The 23,017-nt window shown below is 39.8% G+C and overlaps 2 protein-coding genes across 4 annotated transcripts in view; one reads left to right on the top strand and one right to left on the bottom strand.

Moving 5' to 3' along the window:
- The window catches only part of LOC106917008 (MSL complex subunit 3), a 193,549-nt gene that overhangs the window by 28,542 nt on the left and 141,990 nt on the right, over positions 1 to 23,017 (bottom strand). The window lies entirely within an intron of this gene.
- LOC106917006 (rho GTPase-activating protein 6-like) overlaps positions 1 to 23,017 on the top strand; it is a 57,261-nt gene that overhangs the window by 19,635 nt on the left and 14,609 nt on the right. Inside the window, exon 1 of one of the 2 annotated variants that reach the window (XM_014985663.2) lies at positions 5,215 to 5,608. The exons of the other annotated variant lie outside the window; for it this stretch is intronic. Within the exon in view, the coding sequence (XP_014841149.2) occupies positions 5,564 to 5,608 (45 nt within the window). The 5' untranslated portion in view covers positions 5,215 to 5,563. Of the gene's footprint in view, positions 1 to 5,214; positions 5,609 to 23,017 lie in introns of those variants that run through there. 2 annotated transcript variants of the gene reach the window in all.

Here is a 23,017-nt window from a genome sequence, read left to right as displayed (position 1 = left end):
GCAGGTGCTTTATTGTAAAAAAGAGTCATGCTGCATTTAACAAGTCGTCTGCAGGTAGGGGCTGAATAAGGCTGATTTAATGGAGATAAGAAGGAGATGAGAGCTAAATAGAAACAAAGGACTACCATCCAACATTCTCTGAGCATCCTCCTCTTTCCTTTTTCTCCGTCTTTTGGTTTTCAGGACTGAGCATAAAGATTTAGGACAAGTAGGTTGGCTTGTTGATGGAAGCATCCAGATTGAATCCAGACCCATGCCGTTGTCACTTAGTGCGCGCATGATTGTGTGTCCTGGATTTGGAGGACGCTCAGAGATTCGACTACAGAAGGGGGCTGGGGGGGAGTTATTTCTCTTAGGCAAGTGTTATCTCACATTTTACTGCGGTTTTAGAACAAAAAAAAATTTTCTTTTTCTTTGCCATATTTGTTTTTATATGCTTGCATACCCTGTTAACCCCCCCCAAGTTAACTCTCGAGCGTACGTCTGTCGTTTTCCTCTTTTTCTTCGGCACACACAGACACAAGCACGCATTCTCCAGTTCTGAGGTCATCACCCTGAGCTGCTTTGTGCAGCTCCTGCTGTAAATTCGTTTACATACACTCTCTTCTCTTTACCAGCCACTCTCCTCTTCCATTTTGCTCCTTTTTTCTTTCAAAACAATTTGTAGGATTGTCTTGTAAAAACGCAGGTCAAAGTGCAACATCAGAGAGAACGAGATAAACACCCTAATGCGATGGAAAACAATCTATTGCGATGTTGTAGTTCTCATCTTCTACTATTTCAAGTAGTAGAAGATGAGAACTAACGGCTTGTTTTATGTATTTCTCAATGTACAGTAAATCTATAGAGGTCAAAATCGTTGTTTGGCCACACAATCCTGGCCTCTAAAGCTGATTCTGAAAAAAAAAAAAAAACGCCTCATGACAAAAAAAAGACCTAAAAAATAAATTGGGAAATAAAGTCACAGTTTTCCGAACTCAGATTAAACACGACAAATAAGCTCGAGTACATTTGCTAGAATTTTTAACAACTTTCCCTCCAGATTAACTCCTGCTGGTTTATCTTTGATGGCCAACAATTTTTCAAAAGATCACACCGCAACTTTATGAAAATGGAATCCACACTCTTTCACTTTCATCTATTTTTTTCATTATATAACAGGATTTATCAATAGTCAGTCCTTATACAGCAAGCATGTGTACGAAAAACTAGAATAAAGAGTAACTTAAACCTGGATTTTTAACCTATATATGCTCAATCACTGAAAAACCCAGAACTTGGAAAACTCTATTAAAATAATAATAAAAATATATCACTCAAACTAGTAGTTTCCTGAGCTGCACATGTATTACTGTATAAGTAAGTGATTCACATAGTTGGAAATCAGATTACTTGAAAATCTTCATGTCTTTCTTCGACTCTGTACTTGGAGATTTCGGCCATCATCCTCGAAAAGTCAGCCATGGTTGCAAATCCTTAGGCTTGCAACAGCTTGTTTAGTGTTTAATAAACAAATCAAAGGCCTGCACAGATTTTTCTCTGTCATTTACTGGTCCGGCTTAAACCACTTTAGCAAAAATACTTTCCGCCTAATGGAGTGATTTCACAATTCAGGCATCTCGCTTTTGGAAGGATGCTGCACCTTCCAAGTAAACGGCCTCATAAAGCCATATAAGATTTCTCTCTGGTGCGGTCGGCTGAGCTCATAATTCTCATTAAACATTATTGGCAAAGTGAAAATGTGGACTTGAAGGAGCTGATTTTAGCATCACTGGCAGTGCGAACCTGTTGCACCATTACTTCTCCTCCACGCTTTAAATAGACTTGGCAATTATTGCTTTTGGCAGCTTTATTAACTACTCACTTTGTCATGTCCTCCGAGGCCGGAGGCTTATGCAACAATGGTTGCTGCTTTGTGCAGCAGACAACAAAAGAGGGTTTGCATATGAAACTCAGTTCATGGCTGCAGCTCAGCAGCGATGTGCCGAGCCAGATGCAAATCTGAACCACAGTACTCAGATGCTGGCTGATCCAGGCAAAGGGAAGAGTTGATTGGGATTTTAGACACCTATGCATGTCCCTTATTAGTACCTTTATAGATTTCTGCAACCTTGAAATTGAGCTGTTAAACATAACGCTTTTAAATTGGTACATATTATTCTGGCTACTAATTTCCAAACCATTTCAATAGATTCTGGAGATTAAAATTGGACAAATTGTCAAGTCAAAATTGTAAAAAGCATTTTCCCTGTAAGTCCACACGGGTTGCACCCAAATAATTTTGTTTAGAAGTCTTCTGATTGAGTTCTTCATCAGCCTTAAATTCGTCTTTAGACCATTTAACTGATATTAAACTGGAATTTTAGCAACCCCATTGCAAGACGTATACTCCTGTGCACCACGCAATTCACCACATCTGTCATTGTTTAATATTAAGTCTGCTGAGAAAAAATATTTACCCCTTTCAAAGATTTCCTCTGGTTTTGTTTTTCGCTCCTTTCTCACACCTAAATATTTCCGATCAGCAAGCAAACTTTAATCTAAAACAAAAATGATCAAAGTAAATAACAGTTATTGTTAAGAGAAAAGAAGACAAAACGATGCAAATGGAACTACATCTGTGTGGGAAAAGTAATCAGGCCAACAGAACCAAGAAATGATTCAAAGAAATTATTTAAACTGAAGCTACCTCACAGCATGACGTAGGCTGAGATGTCAAAAATTAACACGATACGAGACAAGCAATTCCCTTCCTAGCTACATGATAAGTTGACTAATATTAAGGAAGAAATTAAGAACTTGGAGAAGAAATATATGCTTACAAAAATAAAAGCTATGGCAAATATTTAAAAAGTATAATTGCAGTGGTACTTCTGAGGAAGGAAGACGGTTTTTTTTGTATCACAATGTGGATGCAGCATGTTCAAAATTATTTTTCATGCTTAGGAAATTTTAATTTTTCGCCAACACCACTAAACCTGATGTCTATTAACTGTCGGAGAAATCTGGAGTACCTGGTGAAAATCTGCGCAAACGTGTGGAAAGAGCCGCAAAGTCCTACATTTGGGATCTTTCTGATGGGCTGGAAATTTATGGGGGGGAAAAAAGTAGCCCTGGCACCGCGTTTGCAATCGCCGTGGAGATCATCGATACTTAGCGCGGTAATTAAAATGTCGTTTTCTCAAAACAAATTGTAGAGGCAGGAAGAAAACTATTTGGGATTTGGATCCGACATTGTTTTGATTGGTGAGTAATTTGTTTAGTCAGTGTTGTAAGGCACAAGCCAAATTGCTTGCAGCTGTTGATCAAATATCTAAAACCAAACCAAAGTGGAAAATCATTGCACTTCTATCTTGAAGAGCCAAAGTCGACTGGAAAGTATTTGCAGCCCTTGCAGATTTCTTGCATGTTATCTCAGTCCAAATCAAGCATATGCATATTATAAATACAGTGTCTTGCTAACATAAGCGTCTCTTTTGTGGGGATTTTATGTTAGGCAAACACAACTAGTACCTAATTGTGTAGTGGAAAAAACAGATGATTACATACAAATCTTAAAAGTGTGGTTAGTATTTGTATTCAGCCTATTTTATTCTAATCCCCCTAAATGAAGTGCAATGCAACCACAGCCATTCAAAGGTTATGCTTGTAATGTGGCAAGAAAATGTCACAGACTGACTAAAACAAATGAAAAAAAAATAGCACAAATGTTATTTATTACAGGAATAATAATAAAAAACAAAATATTTGTTTTGATTATCCACATTTTTAGTCACTTTTTGCTCCAGTTCTAAACTTGCAGCTTTCTAAACCTCATTTAGGCGAGATCTGATAAGCCTCTGCTTTAGAAAAACAGGTTTTCTTTCTCTGCTAACACTGCAAGTGTTTTCATGATGCCAGTGTGAGATACACACACTCCCCAACAATACATCAGAGCAGCTACTTTACAGCAGAGTCAGTCCTCTGGAGTCTGTTATCTCACAATAAGCATCCCTTTTAACTTTTAACTCTGGATTCTTCAAATGGTTTTCCACCCAATCTGATAAGCAGGGAAGGAGGACTCTGCCTTTTGGAGCTCGCTGGCCCATTCACACATTCGGTAGATTGAATTAAAAGCGTAAGAACCTGGTGTCCTGCTTCGGAAAGAGAAGTGGAGGTGGTGGGGGGTGGAGGAGGACAACTGAAGAAAGCAGATGGTTTTCATTAACTCAAGTGTGTGTGCCTTTATGTGTGTGTGAGTGTGAGGCTAGCTCATTTCTCAGCAGTCATATCCCCGATGAAATCAACTTCTGTTTCTTTTTCTTTAATGAGACTGGATGCAAGTGGAGTATTTAGAAATAGATTGCCCAACGCCGGTTCAACATTAAGTATTACACAAGGACGGATGAGTCAAAGTGGCCGATTTTAAGAGTGTATTTGAAAGAGGGGGAAGCTAATAAACAACAGCGACGGCTGATAATTACATCTGAAGCGTCTCACTCCAGCTCGGCTCCGCGGAGTGCCTGCTTCGGCTTTATTTACCCCCATTTATTTCCCACAACCATCCGACCCCAGCAAGCTATTTACACCTTCAGAAAAGAGGTTGGCAAAAAAAAGTCTTTTCCACTTGAGTTAATTCTAAACACAGCAGCTTCTCCCTGCAGAGTGAACTCCTGCACAATAAGCAGCCTTCCTGCGTGGGGTTCTCTGCAGTCCAATCTTATCATGTGCAGAGCCCCATTTGTGGGTCAGTGACATGAAAACATTTGAGCAGTCCTGCTGCTGATAATCGAGAGACTCCTTCCATGGCTGACCCTCCTCCTCCAGTGCCCCGCCCACCATTCTCTTCTCCCGTTTGGGATTTTTGGAGGAGCGCAATGAAATAATACGGGAAAAAGACGTACCCACCTTCAAAATAAAAGCATATTAACAAATGTGGAAATTTAGAGAAACGATCCTAACGTTTTTCGTCATGAAAACATCAAATGCAGGGACTTTAACTTCATAATTGATAATGAATCAGTATAAGCATGTGCAGCTTGGGTAGCATTATGCACACAGTGAAAACTGCTTTAACAATGTTGTTTGAAGTGTGCAAGTTAAAATAAAAAAGTCCTAAGACGATGAGTTTGTTTTGCAAAAAAATGGGGAAAAATAGATGCCTACCTACAAATTACATTTTATTTTGAAAGGTTCTACCGGAAGTTGTTTTCGTAACGATGCTGACTTAACTCTACAGTCACTCTCCTCTGCTCCGGTGCAGCATCTGCCTTCAGAATCCGCGGGGCGCGCAGTATGGATCCGTTACGCATTACGCACCGCGGTGTCCTATTTGGCACAGTCGGTTTCCTTACGCGCGTTTCTTAGTGCATTTTTAAGACATCCGTGCTGTGAAAAAGACACTCCTAAAGTTCGACCTCCGGTTGCATTGGAAACAGAAGAGGGAGAAGACAAGTGATTCTCGGATACTTTTTTGTTTTGTTTTATTTTGCCAAAAGCGCAGCAATCTTGTTTCCTGGACTTCGGATGTAATTTATTCTCCTCTAGATTTTTGGTCTCTGCTTTATATGGAAATTTACTGTTGATGATGGGAGACTCTGTGTTCCTGGACAGGCAGCACTCGTATCTTGTAAGTAGTCAGCTGAATACATTGTAATGTCTCAACTTTCCCTGAGCGCATTCATCCCGTTGTCTGACAGCGCGCGTGTGAGTGTAACACTGTTGCTTGAACCCTTAAGGCGTTGTGTGTGTGTGTGTGTGTGCCAAAAGCAATGCAAATTTAGAGTTGTTTTTCTTTTTTTGAGAAACAGTTTCACTTTTTTTTTTTAATCAAAACCTGGAATTTATTACTTTGACGATTATTACTTAAAAACAAGTCAAAACGAACTTCCTCTTAAACTGCCAGTGAAACCAACATGCAAAAACTTCCTGTGACTGAACGTCTTACGTTTAAGTATGCATTCAGAGGAGGCACAGACCTCACGTTTCCTGTTTTTTCCTTTCTTTCTTTTTTTTATTTTTTACGTTTCAGAAAAGATGAAGCAACTTGTGAGCACAGTGCAGGGCTGTGCAGAGAAACAGGTGTTGTGTTACATGCTACACCCTCTCAAAGCTCAGCTGTAAAGGGATGAAGGCAAAACACGCAGATATGGTTCAAGGCTTTGAGGACGCATGAGGGTTAATGTGAGAACCTGCTTCAAACTGAAACACACAGCACTTCTCAGATGCTCGGATTTGACTATTTAGCATATTTGTGGCAAAGATTAGAAAGGCCAAGGTTGTGAGAAACACAGCAGGTGGTTCTCAGAACAGGTTCATTTTAAATGTGGAGTTGGTTTAATGAGTTGCTGTTTTTCATGTGGGATTTGTGGTTCATTGCCCAGGGCGGCAACGCTTTAGGGGAGCCGAATTTTAAAGAAGTTAAAGTCAGTTGCACCCAGAATCAGTTTTATATGTGCATATTGTGTAATCAGTATAGCAATGGTGTATCTGACACAAATCAGAAAACCGCAGGGACTTGTTTTGGTGCCAACTGCTGCTTCAAAATATAATGGCAACATACCTTAAATGCTTTTTGCAGTACATCGCAAAATCACCACCATACACCATAGGATAGCTAATGAAAAAAGAAAAAGAAGCTTACTTCAAAGTTTTAAAAGGAACCTATGGTATTTCATAATTTCTAGCTCAATATCTATAATACTTCACCTGATCAAACCAAATCTGGGTTTGTTCTACAGGACACAGATATTATATTAAACACAGTGAGATGTCATAAAACCAAGCATAGCCACTGATTTATACATAGCCACACAAAGTGTGTTTTATTGTCCTCCCTTTCTTATCCCCGTCATCCCACCTCCCTCCCCAGTGGTGAGGGATCCGAAACGGACTGCTCCAGTGGTCTGTCGGATCTTTATGAGCAATGTTTCTGTGGCTGGAAGTCCCCCATAAAACATCAAGCACCGATTGGGAAACAATATGATTTTTCTTTGGCTTTCCAGGCACAATGTTGTGGTTTGAATTAGGGCTTTGTAGCTGGGCTGAGTGGTGTGGAAGCTCTGCCACGCTGCCCACAGTAATGACTCCTAAAATCCAACACAAACCTTTTCTCAATGTAATCGTCAGCTATGCTGCATGTCATCATCCTTAGGAGATTATATTTGATGCGTGTTTGGATGTGCCTTTGTTGGACTGAGATTCTTTCCTCCTCTTGTCAGCCCAATAAAACACTGAGGGAACCCTTGTAGAAAGCTACCTGATAAGTCCTAATAGGAGTGGCATTTTGAATAAAAAAGCAGACTAGTAGGAGAAGATACAGTGATTTATTGGCCTAAAATTAATTATTCACCTGTGTTATCGCATCACCTGTGTTGCGCTAATCTCCTCTTAGCACAACAGAAACCAAGAATCAAATACAGATTAGTTAGATTAAGCGTGTCATGTAACCCCATAAAGTTACAACTCAGAAAACTCTACCAACTTGTATGTTTTGATCAAGATTTGGGAACTATGGAGGTTCAGGATCCCAGTTTTACGTCATCTAAGCTTAGTGATGTAGGAAATAATGCCTTCGGTCGATTTAAGACACTCCCATTTCCAACTCTGATTGCCACAGCATCATAAAGGCTCTTCACCAAAACGTTTCTGTGCCTCCACTTGTGTGTGTAGTTGAGCTAGCTAAATTGAATTAGTCAATCTAGATCAGCTGAGCAGGTAAACTGTTTGCTCACCCCTCTAGATTATCATCATCATCGGCAGATAGCCTCTAATGAATGTAATCAGGCAAATTGCAGTCTACCCCTTTGCGCTCGGTGGAAAATTCAAACCACATGAGCAGTTAATCGCATTTATTGTTTTTGGTAAAAGGTGTGTATTCAATTCCGTCTGTTTGTCCCATAAAATTGGATTTTCCAATAACACTAAAGACAACAGTGGGCTTTACGCTCCAAATATGTCATTTCAAACCAGAGGCTGTAGAGGTCGCGTGCACCTGGGGATGCTTTGCTGTCTAGCTGTCGGGTTGTGACAGAGAAATTAACGAACAAGGAAGTTTAAAGAAAGCCAAGCCTGGAGAGCAGCCAGTCCACACTGATGGTATGCCAATAGTCAAATCAAGGCTGCCTTTGTCTTGAATCCTTGCTCTTTGTTTGCAAGTGTTGGCAGTTTGTTACAAGTTGCATGCTCTATCGAAAGACTGTCATTTAGACAAAGGATTTGTGAGAGAGCTTGTTCTTTCGCGTAGAACAGCAGCATCTTCAGGGGCTCAAATAGCTGACCAGCAACTGTTGGAAGGACGGAATCGTTTTCTTCTGCACCCTTGACATTTTGCTACGTCACAATGACTATTTTTTAAGTAATTTATTGGAATTTTGTGTTCCAGAGCAGTGCGAAGTCTTGCATAAATGTGTGTCCTCAGGGCCTAATGTCTATGCATGTTTTAGATGTGCCTCTGCTCGAGTACACCTGATGGATAGGATTGCAATGCCATACCAAGAAGCCTTGTAATCACTCGTTTATTTTAGTCAGGTATGTGGTTGCAGGGAATCATCTAAAACCTGCTGAACAATATAGTTCCTGAGGACAGGTACTGAAAACTACTGGTTTAGATTGATTCATATTCATAGAATGGTTTTTATTTGTAAAAAATAAATAAATTTTGATGAGTCCCGTTTGGACTCATCAAAATTAAGGACTAGTCTGGGTTTCATAGTTACATTGGTTTGTAACTATGTAACACAATCTATAGATGTTCAAGAGGTAACACAATTTGTGCAAGTAGGGTGTCCCCCCCCCCCCCCAATTTCCATCCGAGTGTCACTTTTCCAAGAATTTCAATTTGTTCCTTTTCCTGCTCGGTAATGCCAAGAGCAAACATGTTGCAGCACACCATTTTCTGCTTACCTGATGATGTGTGACGACCTTCTAGCAGCGGTTACAAGTGTTTGCTTTACTCCCGTGCCACTCCCAGTACAAACAACTTGGGCCCGAAAAAGCCTACAATGCGTTGCCTCATAAACCGTCAATTAGATTTAACTGAATAAGTAAATCTTGTCTAATTTAAGGTTGTAAAAGACAAAAAAAGGAACAAACTTGGGTGAATCAACAGCACATGTGGGCCTCTAGTCATCTGCAGACTAAGTTTATTTACATTGATTACATGTTTTCCGAAGCACACCCCGACCCAGGAGGAGAGCTTAGCAGGAGTGGAGATTTTCTCCACAGGGGTGCAGTTATTTGGAATGTGTATGCTGAAAGAAAGTTTAGCTTCAAGTACAATCTCCTCTTAGTTCTACTTTTGGGAATGGAACCCCTTTTGCAGACACCAATAACGTCTTGTTGAGAGTTTATGTGTGCCATTCGTTAAGGAAAAACGCTAACCAACCTGGTAAATTGTGAAAATAAATCTAAAGCCGTTGGTACCTTCTCTGGTGGCAGCAACTACCCTCTGCTGTTTTTGCTACACTGTAGGCCTGTCATGATAACACATTTTGCTGAGCGATTAATTGTCGAAAAAATTATTGCAATAAACGATAATATTGCTTCAAGACCTTTTGACACTGATTTAATAGAAATGACTAATAATGCATGCCATTTCCTGCCATAGATAGATACACTTTATTTTCAAAAGAACACATAACACTGGAACTAATAAACTAAATAAACAAAACCAAAAACAAAAATAAAATGGATTCTCAGTCTCCATTAATAAAAACTGTACTTGAATAAAAACTAAACAACATAAAGCCAAAGTGGAAATAAATACTGCATTCAACCAAAGGAGTGCAGATATGAAGTCTGTATACTATATTGGCCTTCAGTAATCACTAGATTTAAATAGAGAAGATGGGCACATCTCACTACTTAATGCAGTAGTTCATACTACACGGGTTTTTGCCCCTATTTTCCCCTTACAACAATCTTAGATCGTTGGCCGATCTAAGATTGTCGCTGGTGATTTCGTAAACGATCATTCTGCAGTGTGTGGTGAGTTACGGTAGATAGTCGTGGCCGCTCCGATCTAAATCAGGGATTTTCCCCGACTGGGAGCGTAAAGCTGAATGTGACAGGTAGCCAATCAGAATGCGCAGATTCTCCTCCTGCTTTCTGAGGGGAAATTACGGAGGGGAATCCCAAACAGCTGACACGGCGCAACCCTTAGTCCAGCGGACATCGGAGATGATATGTGATAACATTAATGTTTATTCAACATTTCGTGCAAAGAATATAGAAAAGACAAGGAGAGGAGTTGGAGCCAAATTGCTACTGCAGTTGATAAACCCGGTAACTTTTCAGCTGTTCTTCGTTAATGTGACATAAATAGGTTATAATGATTTTCAACCACATGCGTCACAAGTAGATTCTAGTAAAGCATTGATTAATGCCTGATTTTAAAATTAGTTAACTGGACTTGCAGCCATTATTTTGTGCCCATGTGACTGGACACCACACGGCACGATCGAACCTGATTGAATCGTTATATCTAGGATTTCTGTCGGCTAATGTGTCGCTCAGGTTTTGAAAATGGGCCGACAACTTGTGTAGTGTGAGCTGGACATTACACTAAAAAAATGAGGAAGGGAGGGTCAGTGGAGAACACCGGAGTTGAGCCTTTTTTCATTCAGTGTCGGCAAGAGAAAGAATTAAAGGCAGGAAGAGACAATAAAGCCGATAATTAAAATGAGGTCGATAGGTTTAATTTATCGTGCGATTAATTGATTTATCGTTTATCACGACAGGCCTATTCCACTGGACAATTTTTAAAGCATTAGCATCCTGCAAGGTCAGTTCACAGGTTCTCCACTTTGCTTGAATCCGACAGGATTCAGCCTTGATACGGCAAAGCGGAGAGCCGCTACGGCAAGGCTAGAAACGAACACCGCTCTGCGCATTCCACAGCTGTCACTTTTGGCCCGTCACGACAATGCCGCCCGTCCCTCGTTTTTCACCGTGTCAGGCCAAAAGCACTTGCTTTATTATCAACAGCACGGGGAGAAGTCCGCCCCTCCTCGAGACTTGTCTTTTTATGGATACGGACCGAGAAGACTGAGGGGAGAGCGGAGGGGAGAGAGTTCTGTTGAGATCGGATCCAGCGCGCGCAGAGCCAGATGTGCTTCCAGCAGCAGGGGTCTGTCTCCTAACCGTAGCGAAATATGCCTTGCCAGCAGGATGATTTATACCTGACCCTCCTGCCACGCTCTCGTTTAACCCGAAGGTGTTTTCTTTCCTTCTCATAGTCGGGGAAAATTGGTTGAGCAGGGCTGGACCCTTTTTGCCCTCACTGTGCAGAAGCCGTTTGACAATAGCAACGTTTGCCATGTCACTGTGTAATATCTTAAATCAGAGCCCTCAATGGTGCAGAATTGTGAAATGACTTGGATGAAAGGCACAGCTGATTATTCTGGGCTTTATGAGCACTAAAACACGCTTGGATGCTAACCAATGGGAACAGATTGTGCTGTCCCATGTAGAAATACCCCAAAACAGCTGTTGCTCCATACATGACATAAACATCACAGCTATGCCAAACAACAATAGCTGCCGAATCCGATCAGAATGCAGCTATTTCCCCCGCTCGAGTTGCAAAATAACAGACGAGAAGCGATCTTCCGCCCACACAATAAACTTTTACGCTCAAACTGGGTTAGAAATTTCCTCTCTGGAAAAAAGTCAACAAGCCATAAAGGTCAGCCAGGGAGGTCTCTGTGGAATCACTACATCAAGCATCAAGTCATCTGGTGCTGCTTCAGTGCGTCTCCGGAGGTCAGGGAGCATTTGACAAGCCGGGTCTGATTGTTTTTACTTGAACGAGGCAGATGTGTGATTCTCTTGGACAACTTTCTGGGAGTTTCTTAGTTGACTGAATTAGTCGAGCCATCTTCTTGTTGGAAAATGTTTTAAAACTTGGCTATAGTGCTTATTTTAGTGACAAGGATATCGTTAGCATGAGGACCATCACTAGAATGTTGAGATTTTGTTTTTGGTTTTGTTTTACAGAAATTGAACCAGGTGAAGCAAGTTCTGGGTAGAACATATTGACAGACAGATGTTTTTTTTATATCTTAAATGAAAAAAATATATATAGATTTTTTTGTAGTTTTGGCTTAATTGCTGTTCTGAGGATGTTGTTCTTTCAGCAAATGGCATTTTTTAAGTCTTTATACACCAGTTAACGATTATTCGTTTACTAAATTAGTTGACGGTTATTTCAATAACTTGAAAATCATGATTAATTTAATTCATCATTTCAGGTAAAATAGTGATGTTAGCTTAGATGTAGACCTTTCTCCATTTTTATTTTCACCAACTGCCATTTGTATATTGAGTAAAGGGGGTTGCATTTAAATGCAACCTTTATCTTGGTTCCTTTTTTTCTAAAGTAAACTAAATTAGATTTTTAAGTCTTACTTAAAAAAAGTGCTGCTACTTTGCAAAGAATGGAACAATGCATAATGGGGATACAAATTAGTGAATGACCCTGATTTTTTGTGTGTATTGCTTAGGAAATCCAATCTTTGAGTTTGATTTTAATAACTAAACTACTGGTAGCTGCCCGTAATGATCCGAGCTTTTTCATATACAATATTTATCAAAAGAATGCATCATTTATTATAATGTTGCTAATAAAGGTAGGGAGATGGCCTCAAGGTGTAAAGCATAAGTAAACATTGTTTCTGTCTGAATGACCATGATGGTGAGTGAAGACTGTCAAAGATGATCTGACATGATTTCCATGTCTATGACTTTCATGTCTGACAATTTGATTGCCTGCCAGACATGAAATCAAATCATCAGGGTTGTAGAGAACATGAAATGTCAGACATGTTGGAGTCTTACTGATCAGATGGCATCAACCAGGTTTGCTGACAGACAGGAAGTCGGAAGTCAAATTTCCAGCCGGGTGACATATCAGAGAGCCTCGCTGAGGGAACCGTCCAGACACAGAGCAATGCAGATGATGCCAAGAATAACACAGATATTTAGGTCAAGAATCGCACACGTATTTAGAGTAGTAGGGACAGTGCACGTGCATAGTGTGTGTGTGTGTGTGTGTGCGCGTGTGGGGGTGTGTGTGTGTGTGTGTGTGTGTGTGTGTGTGTGTGAGTGTGTGTGCGTCCCAGGATTTCAGAGGGTCTTTTCCTAGAGTTGGATTAGCTTCTCTCAAGGCAGTGGGTGACATGTGAGGATCAACAAGTCTGTTGTGGCCGTTCAAACTCACGAGCTCGTCTCACCGTGGCTCAGTGACTGTTTACCAAACACATAATCACTCTTTATTAATTCACCCTGTCTATTCACAAAGGCTGTTTCCTCTCTCCTTTTTGCACTGCCAGAATGTGTGAAAATTGATTTCAACAAACCTGTTGATCTAAGGAAATATTTACACAACTGGACATCACTGTGCAAATGTAAATGGAGGCCAAATTACATTTTTGTATCAGTGGTTGGAACCATTAGAGGACACTATGTGATCTTTTTCATCTTAACTTATAACCTTAATATGAATTTCTTACAACAGCATGGAGTAGAATCAAGTCATCCATCATATCTTTATCCTGCTACCTGGCTTTTGATACATTAGCAGCCTATTTCAAATATATATTTTGTGCACCACTCTGTCTTGTTTTGTCAAAAAATATGTAACATATGTCACCACTGTCAGGTACAAGGACTGTACCAGAGAATTGATCCAAACTCCTTTAATAGAGCAGAGATTCTATCCTTATGAAGCACCAAAAAAAAAAACATTTCATTGATCACTTTGCCATGTCAACGTCTATCAACACTAACAACCAGATATGATGGCGCAGATGAATATATTTTGATTAATAACACATTCATGTTCCATAGATACCTTGGGTCTAGACTCCCAATCAAACCAAATACAAGCCAAGCTTTTGATACCAATCCACTGACTGAGAGCTGAAGATTTTCATCAAGCACTGAATGTGGGAAGGTAATAAATAGCTTAACATGTCCATTAAACAGCCCATTAGCACCTATTAGCACCTACTTTAACTGTTCTTTACTAGGCATTGTTAACACACAGCTTTCTTTTCACACACACAGACAGACACACACTCACATTGTGATCAGTTAAAGTTTGTCTGGTTGTGTTGCAAAGAACGGCTACAGTGAAGCATTGTGTTCGTTCGCTTTCCGTCAGGAAATCAATAATAGACCAGCTGCCCTGCCAGTGACCTCTGTTACACGTGCACAGACCCGTATGCATATAAACACATGCACAGTCATAGCTACTGTGCAGAGAGAACAAAGCTGCCCTGGGTCGTGTCGGGTGTGGTGAGGGTTTTCAGGAAGTCGCACTTGGCTAAAACTTCCTGAACTGAAACGAGGCTGAAGCTCTTAAATTGCTAATTTCATTTCTCTTAACAGATTTCACAGATGAGCCGCGCAGTTGGTAGCAGTGGTGTCTTCCTGCATTTTGGTTGGATGAATGCCAGTAGAAGGACATGCTCAACCAGCCACCGTCATTTATGCAAAAACTACCTATTGAGTAGAAAAAGTCATTTCGTTGGGTGAAATAAGCCTTCAGTTGCTCAATAGCGGTTTGCATAGCTAGCTCCAAAAAAAAAAGAAACACTATTATAATTGGCTGAAGGCTGGAGAGAAAATATTTGGTTTGGTAGCTTCTTATGCAACTAAACAATTAAGTAGGTTAAGTTTTGTCACTTTATAACTTCTGTACATTGTTGCCATATATTACTTGTTGGTTGGTTAGTCGTTGTGAAAGAAATAATCTGCCACATTAAACTTTTTCCAGTCTTGTCTGTGGTACAAGCTGAAACTGTAAGCTGTCATTACAGCATGAAATTGAAAAGCCTTTTTTTCTACACATTTACTTTTAAGGATGTTGAGACCCAGCCAAAGCACAATTGCTTAGGGTAACAGTGTTCTTGTTGCATTGTTAGCACATTAGCACATATTAAAAGGTTCCTGTCGCAACAATTTTTCTTGCTTGCCTTTTAAGTGCTGTGGAAAAAGCATTTAGCCGCTCACTAAATGTTTTAAGTCAAAAAACAAAAAGTAATTCCCCGCCCGACACTCCTAATCGACCACATTATTTGAAACATAATGTGACTTCAGGTTCACGAGTCACACCCAAGTCTGATTAATGCCAGAGCTGTAAAATCAAAAATAAAACACTTTCGACAACGTTCAGTAAATTTCAAAAACACATTATGACTATCTTAGCTCATCGTTGCCAGTCTGGAAGTCCAGATTTTTATCAAAATTCTTTGATAAAATGTCTGACCAACATCCTTCCGTTTTGCAGCGGGACAATAATGCAAAGCCCACCAGCAGGATAAACTCTGAATGGCTCAAAAGCAAGACAAAAGATTTGGAGTGGTCCATCCAAAGTCCAGACTTAATTGCAAAGTTTTTCATATGAAATGAAATGATTTGAAAACTGCATTTTCTATTTGTTGTGGTTGTCTGTGTCTTATTTGATTAGTAGGATGATCTCAAACATTTGTGACAAAGCAAAAGCAGAAGAAAATACTAGCCTGTGTGTCTTAAAGTGACCACCTCTATTTTTCACTCTGTCATTTTCATCACCAGCATCATCCGGATTCTGAGGAACAGACCTAACGTTTTATAATCCCTGCTCTTCAGCTACCTCAAAGGATTAACCCAGAACTTACGTGGGACATAAAGAGTTTTATGGAATCCTCACTCTGATCTTATTGCATCTAAAGGATATGGTGGAGAAAAAAAAGAAAGAAAAAAAAGCAGAGGCAAGACCACGAAATTGTGTTGCATCTTTTTAAGCTTCTGTTCTTGCCAGTGGTGCGAAAAATAAATAATTCCCTAAGAGGATCAACACATAATCTCATATCCATGAAAAACCATCACTCGTCTGAATGCATCCAAGCTATGTGGAAATGGAAGTTTGTTTAAACACAGCTGCTGAAAGGGTGAGGTCATACAGTTCGTCTTGCTGGATTTACCATGTAAAAGCGCTCGTTTGAAGCACTTCAGAGAGATGTTAGCCTTATCATGAATGACAGTTGTAGCCCCGTTTCCTCAAAAAATACCACCAGATCCAAAAACACGCCTACATGCAAGACTGTGCACGGCTGAGTTTGTCGTGAAATGTCAGGCTTCTGGCTAAAGTCGTGTTTTAGAAGATGGTACCTGTTCCAAATAAACGACATTAATGTTACGTTTGAGCTTAAGAGGCTAATTTCTACAAATTGGACAGTTTGTTCTGTGCTTTTAATGGCAGCTGAAAAACACGACACCGGGTGTGTTGTTGGCACATCGCCAACAACAACACAAGCCGTCCGTCATCGCTCCGGACGGCTTGAGATCAAGTGGTGAATTTCGTCGATGTAATTTTTTTTTTTTTTATGCTTGCCACATAAATATGTCGACAGCTGAAAGTCAGAAACCTCTCAGCCTTGAAGGTGTTTAGATTGTGCGCATTGCAGAGCCTGAAGATGAAACCCGAGGAAGCATGACTGGAGCTGAAAGTATTTCAATTGCCTGGATATTTCCGTTCACAGTCGGGTCAAAATAGATAAGATAGGATGATTTAGATTCCAGGTTAACATCCGGGGGCTGACACATCGCAGCCTTTTGGGCTAATCTTTGAATCAAATTTTTTAAAACATTCCTGCATCGATGGGTCACACTACTTTGCTGGGAGTGTTTTCTGTTTTGCCCAGGCATATAAATCTGTGTGTGTGTGTGTGTGTGTGTGTGTGTGTGTGTGTGTGTGTGTGTGTGTGTGTGTGTGTGTGTGCGCGCGCGCGCGGAAGAGCCAGTTCTCACGGTGCTAGCATGGCATAACATTTGGGCTGCAAAAAGTTGATGGGAACCTTATACCCATGGGTCCACTTACGTAATTATTTTGACTGATTGACAGATTAATTCGACTCGAATGCCGAGGCCTGCTCTTTATTCAGTTTGCATTAGATTCTTCCGTCTATAGAGGCACATTTGGGAGATATTGTCTTGCAAATTCTCTGGGAACACAAACTGCTTCAAACTCACATGACTGGTGTTTGGTCTCTTGCTGCTGTAATTGTAATATCCTCAGTGCTGATGTGTAAAATATAAAAGGACATTTTCATACAAATATGATTTCAAAAATGCTAAATAAAAAGTGGGGGCTTTGATGATTGTTTCTCCATTTATCCTCTGTAGATGACTGTTGACTGCTTGTGTTGGCTACAAGCCAGGAGTGGTAATTGGTTTAGAAGTGTTTGGCATTGGTTCGGCTTCCACAGAGTTTTGACCTCAATTTCATACCACAGAATCCCAGAGCAGACATCAGGCTCTCAAACACCCTTTTACACACTCAGAGCTCAAAGACAAGTCACTGATGGCTCCAATTGTAATGCATTGAAGGAAAAAAAAAAGAAAAAAAAAACAGCACAAGCTTCAGGCAAAAATAACTGCAACATACAAGTTTGAATTATTGAAAACAGTCACACCTCCTATTTATATACTGGGTTACGGGTTGGCTTTTTCAGGATGTAGACAGGAATAAAGTTTGTGACTCAATATGAGTGATGTAAAATTTTCTTGACTTGTTTGAGCATGCACACAATTTCTATGCTGAGATCCCAGTAGCAGCTTATTACAGTCTTAGGTGCAGGGTTCAACAGTGGTGGTGGTCCATGAGGTGGACCACCACCTCATGGACCTCAAGCCAAATTTGGTTTCACTGGGAATACCTGGTTCGTTTCATTGTTTTTAATCCCATAATGTCTCTAACATAATCCCATCAGCTGCCAGTGACAGCTGATTAAGAGAATGCTTCAACATATTTTCGTATGTTATCAGTGGTTGGCCTGTCATGCGCAGATAACAGCACCACAAAACACACAAAGCCCATGCACTTCCTCAACTTCTCCTTCCACTTTCCGGCCGGGTCTTGATGCATCAATTTCCTTCGCTTTTGCTGCTTATGTAACAATTATGCAAGGCTTTAATTCTCGAATCTCGGCCCTCATTATTGCCGCAGGCCCTTCGCATTATTCTGTCTGAGGAGATGTTTGAAGTCCGCCTGAGGCTTTAGATGTTCTTGCCAGTGATTCGGGTGGTGATGGTGGGGGGTAGCTGGAGCACACACTCCAAGTTGCTCACTCTTGTCACCAAGCCAGCAAGGACTCATTAAATGCAAAGGGAGCTTTTGCAACAATGTGTGGTGAAAGTTGAAACCTTCGTTTTTAAGTGCTTCACAGCTCGTGTTGACATCATGTAAATCTACTCTAATGCCTCGGCCGATGTCATCTAGAAGAAATTTAAAGTGAATCAAATAAAAACGGTGTTTGCTGGGTCTGTTAAACAGCCATTAAAACAGACATTTTAAGTGCACTGTGTATGTTTTGAAGGCAATTACTCTCTGATCTTGTCGAATTGAAGCTAAATCAAGTTGTGCATGGTGTGTAAATTCTATCAAACAAAGCACATTATGTGCTAAATTGATCCCGAATCATATAAACAGTAACACTATTAATATGAGTCATGAAAAATAGATTCTGTTAGGTTATTTTGGAAAATGATTAGAAAGTTAAAGCAATAGGATCTACATAGCATTTTTACTTTTGCCCCAGTATTGTGAGACTGATGCCCTGCTAACTGAAGGTTTTAAAGTTCCTGCATTTTCTACTCCTCTGAATTTATAAAGTGCTTTTTTCGTCAGTGTTCTCCACAACAGTCAATTTAGCACAATTTAAAGCCACATATTTTTCAATGCCAATATCATTTTGTATGCTGGTTAGAGTATTTCACAATGATAAATCTTCAGGAAATGTACATTTCATGAATTAGTAACACTTAATCCACTCTAATGCCTTTAATCCAAAACTAATCCACTCAACATTTTCCTTTTGTAAATGGCCTGGGTCTCGGTCAGTGCTATGACTAAATGTCTTTTTATTGACATTGCAGCTTTGAGATGGGAAGATAAGCACAGTTACCAATAACCAGAATATAAAGGAATTTGGCAATATTTTTGAGAAAACTAGGACTTCCTGTTTTTAGTTTACATAAATAGAGACAAACTAATGAATCACAAACTGTGTTTCATAAGATCTGTAACAAATATGCAATAATCCACTGAAGGTTCCAAGAGTTTTTATCCTCATAAAAAAAATTATTCTAAAGCAATTATGCTAAAAATCATAAAAATGTTTTTTTTATATTTTAACATTAGTCACATCAGCTTGTGTGGGCTCTGGAGCCCTGCAGTAATCATCAGCGGTCAATGCTAATCATGGTGTTGTCATAATGGAGTATACACACACTATTATAAAATGGAAGATAAGTCTTATTCAGAAAGTCAGACTGTTTTTGTCATCCAAAGCGACGGTATGACCTCATATTCTTGGGTTAAATAACCTCAACATTCTTGAGTTAATTAAAAAAAAAACAGATAAATTGCTTCTGCAAGGAGTTTTTTAACATGCATAACATGGATCCAAAAAATGTGCTTGTTTTCCTTTCAACAGTTTAAAAACAGGTGGAAAAGGCTATTAACTGTGAATCTGGGACAGATAAGTGTACAAACACTGCAGCACACACTATCATCACTAGCTGGCAGGGCGAGATGGTCAGTAATTACAAGCAGATGTGAGTGCTGGGGAGGTTCCAGGTCAGTAAAATCCATGTATTATTGAGTTACTCATGCATGTGTGAAAGCCAACTTGCAAAAAACAAACAATACAGAAAGAAAGAAATAAGAAGCAGCGTTGGAACATACTTGTACATTCCTGCAGCTCAGTGTTATGATTCCAAATCTCTGCTCAAGGGTCATTTAAAACCAGCTGCAAAACGTAAAGCAGAGGAAAACAAACCACGAGTACAATGTGAAATTTTGGAAAGCTCCTTTTGTGCTTTAGTGTCCCCTGTTAGAAAGTTTCTCCGTAACCTTCCTTGACCTTCAAAAAACACACTTCTTAAAAGTTTAAAGAGGTAATAATAAGTTTAGCATAACTTTTACTGTCATCAAAATAATACCACGAAATATTGTAATAAAATTTTAAGTCCAAATCGCCCACCCTTACTTTGTGTTTCATGCTAGTTTATCTAGTTATTGCCATATATATAAAATTATTATTATAAGCAAGATTGTATTAAAACTACAGGAAACTATACAACTATTATGGCTTAAAAGAAACATTTTATCAACAGATTAAAAATAACATACAAAACGAAGCAAAACATGATACTAGCTGTCAATAAGGCCTTGCACATCTGTTGGCTTATGAAAATAAATGATAACATGACTGAAAAAAGATAAGATATAATACCACAGGAGATTTAAACTTTTTCCTCGTGAGTTATTTTCCCATTTTAGCAGATCTTTAAAATTGCCTAAACAAAATTATTTATCGTCATACTTATTTTGATTAAAATGTGAATGTACCTCTGGCACACTTTTCATGCCAGAGGTGATTTACATCATATTTAAAACAACATTTGCCATTAACGTTTTAAATCTCTGTCGTGTTGTCCAATAATTTGAGCAGTGCGTCATAGCAACATGCGTCCCACTGCCTTTGTGTGACCTCCAAGTGGGTTGCCATAGTAATATTTTTTTCACTTCCTGGCCCTTTGGGTTTCTGTATGTATATGTTGCTATGGAAACTGACTTTTTTTTTTTTTTTGCGCCATTTGTCCCTTTGTCTAAAATAGAACAAAAACCACATGCTGCGCAGCACTGTACTGAATCTCCAGATGGCATTAGTCATCTAACTGCATGGTGCGCGTGCAGTTTGAGTTATTAATCTTTCCAGCAAAGCGTTTGTCACATGGGAGCACAAAATAGCTGCAGCAACGACAGCTTGGTTTTTTCAGAATTGTGTACAAGATTCTGAGCAGAGATTTCCATTTTTCAAAAGCTTTCTATAATTAGTCTGGTCAAGTAATAAAATTGATTGACAATAATCAACCCAAGAGGTTTTATGTTTAAAGGAAGTAAAAGCTAAGCGATGCATTTTGAGACTAGTCCAAAGCCAAGATGAGATTCTGACTGAATGATAACCTTAGTCAATAAATAGCAAACCTTTATCACTTATTAAGATTCATTGTTGAACTCCAAGCTTAAGCTCTATTATAGAAAAGAAAGGAAGCAGGTAGACTCAAAAGAAAAGTTGGATTTCTCTATTGATGTGCAACAACACAAACCTTGGCAATTTTATGTTAGCTTATTAACTAGCCGGTGTTTGCTGGTTGAGAGGATAACAAAGCTTCAAAGGCCATTTTGTTCAATTGGAAACAATGCTAGCTATCATAGTTTGGTGCCCAGATTGTTTCATTAGAACCAGAGAAGCTCTGATTGCTTGTATTTTTCAAGCTGCAACAGCAGCCAACTTGGGTTGCAAAAAAACCCCAGATTGGTGCCACGTTTGTTCTTGGTGGGAGGCGCATGCGGGTTACACAGCGAGATGGCGGTACGACACCGCCACAAAGATTTTTAACATGTCTATCAAATACAATCAGAAGCTTGTAATGACAGCTTGTCAGATGTGTCCTCACACAAACTATCCAAACGGGTTGCTTTCACATCATACACAGATCTCACACAATGAATGCCTTCGGAGCCATCATTGCACGGTGGCCTGACATTTGTCTTTAAATGGAATTTGTGGCCCAGTAATATATGATCTCATTAACCTTAATGGGTCTCTGTGCAATATTAGGAAATTGGCTGTGATGTTATCATGCATGCGTGTTTTGAGCTGCTCATTTGTTCTATTGATACAGCCAGAAACTAATTATCATGGGTTCTGTTTAATATGTACATAATAGTAGCTGGCTGTCGTTACAAGAAGAGTAAAGAAACTGAGCTCTTAATCAGCTTAGTGTTTTTGTTTTCTGTCTGTTATGTAACCATGCGGACGATATGTGTTGCGACATTTTGATGGTTTGAAAATCCAAACATACCTATTCTTTAAAAGGGAAACAATATTCTAGATTATTATTCAGTATAAAAAAATATATTTTTACAGATTGTGTACCAGTCAGTTCAGATAACATTACAGTATGTGTAATGAGTAAAATTGAGAGCAACATCTTGGTGTTTGTCTTCTGATCCTGACCCAATGGTTTTTTGCATAGTTCTGTTCTTTGGCCTCAATGTTGCGCAGACCAAGATTTTTTCTATAATTTAAAGTTTATTATGCCATCAATGATAATAAGCCAGCCACGTTCTTCTTTAAAAGTCCCAGTAAGTCATTACCATTAGGTGAGCATCAGAAGACAAATGGGTTAGCGTCATTCCTTTGTTACAAAAGACAGAGACATCATCCTTTCTACCAATCAGAAGGGCCCGATCTATCGCAAAATCTCTCGGTCAGACCTTGTGAGCAGTTCTGAACAAGACTGTGGTATTCAAACTCTCCTGCCCCGGCTGACACCCATTGGGAACAGAAGTTGCAGAGATCTCATAAACAGTGTCTCATTAACTCTAGAGGAGCACTGGAAGAATGATGAACCTGTAACTCAAGATCATCAACTTCACCACTCGTTTTCGATCACAGATGTGATAAATGCCCTGATCCATCAATCTGTCGCTTCAGCCTGCTGTGAATTGTACAGAAAAACTCACATGAGTAAGAGTCTAGGCATGTAGAGGACAAGCTATGTACTATTGTTCATCAGCTGTGCAGTATGAATGACACAGCAAACAAAGTTAGCTGTTGGCTAATATCTTGGTTTGGACGCCACTACAGGTCAATCAGGCTTCCAGGGCCCAGTAGTCACGCTTGCGTTTAATCTCCCGCATCGCTCGCCACCAGCATTCCCTCAGTTTCACTCAAGCTCGTCCGTCCTGCCGGGCGGAACCGACTCAACGGTCGGCGGCCCGCTTATCACAGTCTTCTCCGACCTGTTGTCTTGTCTTTCGCTGCAGACTCGTGGTCGTGCAAGGGCATGTGCGTCTTTGTGCACCGTTGAGCCGTGAGTGAGGTCACTCAGGAGGCAAAAGGCTTTCCTCAGTCAGCGATAAGGAATGGCCTACACAGGCATGCGCTCACAACAACACAGAACAGCTGTGCTGGATGAA

The sequence above is a fragment of the Poecilia mexicana genome, unplaced genomic scaffold (genome assembly GCF_051168715.1).
Source record: "Poecilia mexicana isolate PSO_F unplaced genomic scaffold, ASM5116871v1 scaffold_2, whole genome shotgun sequence".
Classification (NCBI taxonomy): Eukaryota; Metazoa; Chordata; class Actinopteri; order Cyprinodontiformes; family Poeciliidae; genus Poecilia; species Poecilia mexicana.
The sequence above is the reverse complement of the archived record's forward strand: the minus strand, read 5'-3'. Positions and strand labels throughout refer to the sequence as shown.